We start from the raw sequence: 8,588 nt of genomic DNA, 5'->3' as shown, positions 1-8,588 counted from the left end.
GATGGGACAGGGGTTTAAGTTTGTAAGACTGCAGTGTTATCGTGTACTTCTCTACCTATGATAAAACAATTTCTAAGACAACATTTTAATAATGTTGGCTGGTGATTTATAAACAATATTAACTTGAGAATGGCTATAAAAAACAAATATAAAACTTCAATGTTGCAGCTGATTTCAAGCATTCCTGTTAACAGATTCTAAGTACCAAGATTTCCCAGAAGTATGATCACCTCAAATCTTCTCTATATATAGGAAATTGAAACATGCCCAATTTGAGCCATCAAAAGACATTTAAAATAGACACCACAAAATGTATCTATAGTTTAAAGGTCAAATTTATTAGGAGATTAAGCGATGTATATGGACTATAAATACTGCACAGCTGACTTTATTCACAGTCAAGCACAGATATAGTCAGTGCCAACCTATTTTGTAGATACTCTTGTTCTTTTGTTCCAAGAAAAGTTTGCACCATAAGACTTGGACTTGGGTTTTGGAACCTTCCTCTCTTCAACGTCATAGCTCCATCCTAGGAGGAAAAAACAAAGACAAATCCACAGAAACAGAATTAAAGAGGATACCTGAAAAGCACAGCAAGCGGAGGCTAGCTTTTGTAACTTAATGTTCACTTATCATCAAGAGTATATGTCAACACATCTGAGATATACTTACTATTTGTTCCCTTATAATCCTCTGTGAGAAAAGGGTCCAAAAGATTGCCTACAGATTATTTACCATATCTCAAGTTAAAGATGTAAACTATGATTCAGTTTCTCCTTGTTCAATTACTGATATCTATGTATTACATTAAAATTTCCATTGCTCTATGTGGTTTAACAAAGGGCTTTAAAAACAGTTGCAATGAAGAGCGATGAACAACATAACCAACCTCACTATTCTTCCAAAAATTGGTTTCTTTACAAGAGTTAGTTTAGAACTCTTCCAAAGGGATATAGAAAAATATGTACGTGTGTGTGGGTGCGTGTGTGTACTACATAGTTGAAGTGGACCATGAGAGTTTACTTGGTTCAACCTCCTGGACTTGGACAGGCTACTGATTAAACTCAAAAAGATTTTCAACATTTATTTCAAGGGCTATCTCACTAATTGGACTCACATGCGAGTACCCGATAAACGGTGCAAATTGTTAGGCCTGACCAAAGGCCCACTAGATCAGAATCTCGGGTAGGGACCCAGGAAACTACACTTTATCAATTCCAGGAGATTTTTATGCATACAAAAGTAAGGGCCACTAATCAAAGTTGTCTATTCTCTTCTGAGTATTTATATTTTTCATCCAAAGTCTTTTCAGCATTTTGTAATTTTGAAAACTGGGTATATGTATGTCTACATTTTCTGTACTAAGTTCTATTCTGTAGTTCTCCTAAAACATGGGAAACAAATCAACATCCTCCTCCTTAAAAATATAATTAAGTCATTCTTTTATTCCCTAAGCTAGGCAACTCCTGTAACATTCACTTTTCTTCATAAAATCCATTTTCCCACACCTGTAATTTATTCTTCTCTTAGGATTTTATTCAAAGAACTCATCTTGAAACCTCTAATTCATGGCTGTATCATGCAGTCACGTATAAAACGTCCAAAATGTGATTATTATATGGTCTAATTAAGTGAGCTTCTTGATCTTGGTGAGTATAGTACCTTCTGCCACAAAGCTTACATTTCAATAGTCCCTTAGTTAGTACTCAGTTTTACCACAAAAGTTAAGCCTATGAAACTCAACTCATCAAAGTATACTACTGCTACTGTACACAAAGGAAAGTAACAACATTTAACAGAGTATTTTAATTTAAACTTTTAATCTACTTTATCCATAACAGAATATTACATTCCCAACTGCTGGAACTCCATCTCCAAAGAAAGTCCAATAACTATAAGGAAATGGGGAAGCAGGAAAGCAAATGAAACATCAGAATCCAGGAGAGAAAATATTAATTTACTTGCTCAACATAATCTTATTTTCACAGAGTAGAAAATACGTTTTGAGAACTTTCTTATCCATTAAAAAAAAGTTACAAAGCTATAGCTTACTTTAAGAGAATCTGGACTTATAAAGTATGTACGTAACAAGTAGTTATCTCCATTTCAAAAAATTTACTAAAGGGCATAAGAAAAGTTTATATTTCATAAGGTTGTCATGAGGATTAAAGTACACGTCTTGTACTTCATATGGATGTCATAATTCATGTAAAGTGCTTAGAAAGCACCCCCACTTAACATTTATTGAGTTCTATAAGAAAGAACCTTTATATGAAGTAATATTATCCCCCTTGTACAGCTGAGTAAACTGAGGCTCAGAGAGGTTAGGTAACTAGCGTAAGGTCACTCAGCCAAGAAGGGACAGAATCAGGATTTAAACACAGCTGGCCAGATTTTGGAGGCTACGCCTTACCTATTATGCTACACTGTCTCTTGTGGTTTATAGTAGGCACTCAATAAATGTTAAGTATTATCTGGTCCTCAAATTTGATTCACAACTTCCTAGCACCATGTCTCTATATAAATTTCCATTACATTAGAGCCCACTAAATTTGAATTTGTGATGTTTTGGGTATAGCTAGCTATAATCTAACCTAGTTATTAACTACAGAAACGGGTTTTGGTAAGCAAATTAATACTGTGATCTGAGCATAACAACTTTAAAATTATAAACTTCTTAAGCACTTCCCATATTAACCAGCAAACGATGCTGATAATTACAAAAAATATTCAATTTAATAAAGGAGGTATAACAATATTTAACAAGGTATAACAAAAATTTACCAATATTTATTCATTTGATAAATATTATTGATTGCCAACTCCATGTCAGAGACTGTTTTTAGACAGTGGAGGCAGACTAGTGAATAAAACAAAATTTTCCTGAACTTCTTGAAGTTAGTAGGGGAAGAAAAGTTAGTAAGTATATAGTATATTAGGTGCTAATACAGTAATACCTAAATTAAAAATGTGTATTACATCCTAGTAAGTACTAAGGAGAAAACATTTTAGATGGGGTATACAGCGGAGCCCTCCCTCCCTGAGAAGTGGGCAGAGAACAGTAACTGCAAAGGCCCTGAGGCAAGAGCATTCCTGGTGCACTAGGTAGTATGTTCTAGTCCCCATGCTGAGTGCTTGAAATGTATTTTTATTGAAATTTTATGTATGGAGTTTATAGGTTGCATGGCTATAAGGAAGGCATTGTATATAAATTTTACATTAACTTAAAAAAATATAGAGAGAATAAACAGCCTAAGGTCACAGGGCTAATAAGTGGCAAAACCAGGATTTTAACCCAGATGGACTTTAACACCTAACTACTTTATTAATAAAACTACATTTCTTTTATTTTCTCTTTTTTTTTTGAGACGGAGTCTCGCTTTGTTGCCCAGGCTGGAGTGCAGTGGCGCGATCTCAGCTCACTGCAAGCTCCGCCTCCCGGGTTCACGCCATTCTCCTGCCTCAGCCTCCCGAGTAGCTGGGACTATAGGCACCCGCCTGGCTAAGTTTTTGTATTTTTAGTAGAGATGGGGTTTCACCATGTTAGCCAGGATGGTCTTGATCTACTGACCTTGTGATCTGCCCACCTCGGCCTCCCAAAGTGCTGGGATTACAGGTGTGAGCCACCACGCTCGGCCTAAAACTGCATTTCTTTAAAAATATTCTGCAATTACAAGTTTTATCTATTTCATTCATTTCCTTTTATTTGAAAAAATACGTTGAAAAGACTTTTAAGAATCCCTGGGAAATCTATGTTCCACATATGCTCTCCCACAATTGTGAGGAAGGAAATGGTTTCTAGTGTAGATTCTGTATTTGGTTATAATGACAGCTGGAAAATTAACCCAAGACCTCCATAATCTTTTCTTGCCAAATGATAGGTAAGAAACCTAAATCTCTCTCCTCTTACTACCTCCCAACACACACTCACCAGGTCAATAAAGACATTAGGAAAGAAACTGCAGAAATGAGAAAGCACTCAAATATCTAGGAACCAGTAATATACACACAAACACAAACCTGATAGTCACTTTCTCATTCACTCAATTATCCTTTCAGCCACCAGGGAGAATTCTCTGTACTACATCAGATCTCAGACACAGATCTAATATCTATTCTGGTTATGGAGTTTCAAAATGTGGTCAGGGTCACTGCAATGTGAGAAGAATGAAGTTTTATACACATAAAAGAACAACTGGTTTGGGTTTTTTCCTGGTAACTAAGGAGTGAGCTGGCTCCTGGGAATTGTGAGCCAGATTACAGTTGCCAGATTATTGTTGATAACAACAATAAATAGAAGTATCATGACAGGGATTGGAATGTGGATGGGCAAAGCACCCTGTGAAAAACAAACAAAAATACACACAGAAGAAGCCTGCATTTGCTAATAAGATCCATCTCTATATAATTACCACTGACCACTCATGATTGTTAGGATGTGTAGGGCAAAACATTTATTATCTTCCCATTTCTCTGTGATAAACAACTTTGTTTCCAAAGTTGCACATGCAACTGTGCTTCCCTAAATGCAAAGGAGTATATGAGGAAGTCCAATGACAATTCACAATAGAGACTAAAACTAAAGAAAGAATCCACGGACATCTTTGGATTTTCTATTCATTATTCAGAAAACTTTTCTACTATGTAGGGCTGTCATCATAATAAACATTTGCTGTTTTTTGAGATACTGTTAAGAATCTGATCACATTTCCAAGCATCCTCCTCCTTACAGTGCCTGGATGAACAAATTTACTGGTCCCACTATACTCGAATATAAAGGTTACCTGAGCAAACAGTGAAGTTGAGCTAAAAAGGACAACACTTGAAAGGACATTAAGCATGTGTGCTTAAGAATAGGTAAGTTACACAAATTATACTCATCTTTCCTACTTCCTATTTGAAACTTGTTGCTAAAAAGAAAGAAGATATTTTGCAAGAAATAAAATATAGATATTAAATGTTTAAATTTCTATAACAGTGTCCTTTTTAACCCTAAAATAGATAAATATATATATATATATTTTCTTTTTTTTAAAGAAAGAGCCCAAACTTGTTTTTCTGAATGGGAACATGGAAGTGAAAATACTTGCACTCTCTGAAGAATGCTTATATGCTTATATAAAATGAAGGTATAGTCTACAATCATAATGGTCCCATATGTTGTCCTATAGGGTACTGAAAACCAGCCCCTTGCTCTTCCCAGCTGTGCAACAGAAGAAGATTAAAGCAATGGAGTCCAAGGCAGCTGCCCCAGGGATGGGTAAAGCTCCCAGTGCTGCCGTCACTTCCTAGAGGACAGTAGCCATATGGCACAGATTTGCCACAAACCCACCAGCACCTAAATGATGAGAAGCTGACTCCCTTTGCTGTTTCACACACTGAAATGTTTTCACAAAAATGCTTTCACAAAAATAGCTTGAACTTTAAGCCCTAGTATCACTTCCCTTTGGAAAATGCTGTAGTAAACTTAAAATGTGATCTTTAACATCCCATGCCCAATTTTTTTTTCTGAAATATGCCAGTTTATTTTGTAGATCTCCACATTGTGGTTGGAATATTCTATTTCCTATGATATAAATGGTATAATCTTTTCAAATGCCAAAAATCCCCAACCTCTGAACAAAACCAGGCCACAATTAACTTACGAATTCCACATATAAGACAGAAAAATAAAATCAATTCCATTCATTTTTATGCAGAATCATTTCATTTATGGTTCAGTAATATAAAAATACAAACATCCATCAGTTCTTTTATTGCTTGCGAAATGTTTTACCTCAACCTTGATTAACGTTCTGTTAAAGGTCTTTCTTCTCTAATAACCTAATCTCAAACCCTGACATGAGTTTGGAAGTGAACAGCTAAATGATTTTTCCTACTCTCCATTTGTGCACGGAACAAGAACTACCACATAATTTGGCACAAACTGACATAACTGACAGTCACTTCCAACTGAAGCATGGGATCAGAAGAGCAAAACTTTGGGAGGCCAAAGCAAAGTACACTGGTACTTGGCAGGTTTCTAGATTCTTCACCAGGCTATGCACCCATATTATATCTGGCTGAAAGCAGAGCATAACCCTAACATATAATTTTAAGGAGCAGAAAAGAAAAATAGCTTTTTAGGAATTTCACTTTAAAAGTATCTTTACTTTGAAATTACCAATTAGATATATAATATGGGGGTAGGGTAGGATAGGGGGTAAATGGTTCAGAATAACGTAAAAGTATCCTAGATCTTTAGAAAATACTATGGAGAAATAACAGCAGTTTTGGATACACTGCAAAGCAAGTCTTCCCATAAGTTTATATAAAGTGATTTAAACAAGCAAATAAGGTGAAAACATGAGGCACCTGAAATATTTGTTAGATTAGTAGTACCCTACACCTGCTGTAGCTGTGACACCTCTCAATACTGCTTTGATGTGACAGTCAACGGCTCCTTGAAATTTTATCTTTTCAAATAATATACTTGTTATGTAATATTACTATTATTTTCAAAAGAGTAGTTGGAATTATTCAGCATTTGCCACAAAACAAACCAAGATAGTAATCCACTACTCCAGCTGTTGTGTTCCAAAAGTACATCTGAAAATCAGTCATTAGAAATTTAGAACACATTTTTCTGGAGAAAAAAACTACACAAATAGCCAAAAACCACTCCCAGAGATCTGCAAGCTACTCATAGGGATTCTCAGAATCCTATTTAATCTACAATATATCAGAAATGTCACTAAGCCACCATATATAATTCTCTCTAGCTCTCGCGCGCGCTCTCGCTTGCATGCTCGCTGTCGCCCTTGCCTTAGCAGTATCTTCCCAGCCACAGACAGGATACGGGATTAGACACTGGGAGGAAAAAGCTATGTATATAAAAAAAAATCTTTCGTGAATTCACCTATTAACTAAAGTTTGTGACTCCTAAATCAACACCCATGGTGCTTCTGTGGTCATTTGTGACATGTGGAGAATGCCAAAAAATTTGAGTCCTGTAACACACATTTCTAAATGAAGGGAAGCAGGATAACGCTCTGCCTTCTTGTTTCAGCTCTCATACTGTAAACAAGCATACTTTCTGTGCTCTATTTAGTGCCAGTTTTTTGCATTTCTGTGCTGGTTTTTGGTAATTTCACTGTTTAAAATGGTCCCCAAACAGTGTGCTGAAATGTTATCTAGTGTTCCAAGAAAGCTGTGATGTGCCAATACGTGTTTCAGATAAGCTTTGTTTAGGCATGAGTTATAGTGCTGTTGGTTGTGAGTTCAATGTTGATGAATTAACTGTATTAAATAAGGTGTCTTTAAACAAAAACACACATAGAAAAAGGTTATGTACTCGTCAGATGACAAACTATGTGACCAGAGGCCTGCAGGAACCTAACCATGTATATCCCCAGGAATAAGAATTCTTGCTAATTTAGTGTTTCATAGTGACTTTAAAGAACGTAACTGTGGGGCCTGGCACGGTGGCTTGCACCTGTAATTCCAGCACTTTTGGAGGCCGAGGCAGGCAGATCATGAGGTCAGGAGATCAAGACCATCCTGGCTAACACGGTGAAACCCCATCTCCACTAAAAATACAAAAAATTAGCCAGGCATGGTGGCGGGCACCTGTAGTCCCAGCTACTTGGGGGGCTGAGGCAGAAGAATGGTGTGAATCTGGGAGGTGGAGCTTGCAATGAGCTGAGATCGTGCCAGTGCACTCCAGCCTGGGTGACAGAGCGAGACTCCGTCTCAAAAAACAAAAAACAAAAAACATTAACTGTAAATAAGGAGAATCACCTATAACTGATAGATACATAAAGTCTGTCCTTTCTCGTAGCTTTGACTCCCCTCTCAACCCAGTCCTGGAAAAATCAGTTTTGTCTCAATTTGCAATTCATCTCAACGTTTCTTTACCCTACATAAATCTGTGCTGTTTGACTTGTCCTTTGAACTGGTTATAACATTTGCCCTGCTCCCTTATATCAGATGAGTAAAATCCTTCAATACATGTTTATTGTATATCTATGCTAGAGTCAATGTATCTTTTTCTGGAAAATTTAACAATTTTGGAGGTCCCCTTGAGACATCTTATAGATTTATCGACCAAATGCAGGCAAACTTCTTCATCAAAGAAATGGTATACCTTATGCTTAAGCCTGCATACGTCTTTTCTTGGCTCTAAAAGGTGAATCCAGCAGCAAGAGAATTCTGCTGACTCTGGTCTTTTGCTCTCTACTAATCTGGGGAATTGGTTTTGCAATCTGACCATCTGATGATCCCCGTAAATGGATTAATGGTTTATAGAGGTCTATTCTCTGTTGGGTAGGAAAAAAATGGAGAATCTAGTTTGTTAATCTATTCTATTTTGGACTCAAATCAATTAAGAATTAGTACTCAGAAAAGAACAGCTCTTTGGTATTTCATCATTTTGTATTATTAACTAATGGCTGAAAGTTTAGAACTGAAGTTATAAACTCTGTGTGACTATATGTCTATCAATGTCTGTATAGAGAAAAGCCTTACTGTGCATGTATTTAAGGCTTTTCTACCTTTAGGTGGCATTGATGAATTAGATTATAAAGTCTTTTTAAGGAACTCTGTTCTGA

At 36.4% G+C, this 8,588-nt stretch overlaps 1 protein-coding gene across 8 annotated transcripts in view; it reads right to left on the bottom strand.

The window, feature by feature from the left end:
• Positions 1 to 317: 317 nt before the first annotated feature.
• Positions 318 to 8,588, bottom strand: part of NDUFS4 (NADH:ubiquinone oxidoreductase subunit S4) — a 116,358-nt gene continuing 108,087 nt past the window's right edge. For all 8 annotated transcript variants that reach the window (XM_065546247.1, XM_065546258.1, XM_005556886.4 and 5 more), the window contains one exon: positions 318 to 529. In XM_065546247.1, the coding sequence (XP_065402319.1) occupies positions 426 to 529 (104 nt within the window). In that variant the 3' untranslated portion in view covers positions 318 to 425. The remainder of the gene's footprint in view (positions 530 to 8,588) is intronic.

This window comes from Macaca fascicularis, chromosome 6 (assembly GCF_037993035.2).
Source record: "Macaca fascicularis isolate 582-1 chromosome 6, T2T-MFA8v1.1".
NCBI classification, from domain to species: Eukaryota; Metazoa; Chordata; class Mammalia; order Primates; family Cercopithecidae; genus Macaca; species Macaca fascicularis.
Note: the sequence above shows the minus strand (reverse complement) of the source record. Positions and strands in the feature narration are given on the sequence as shown.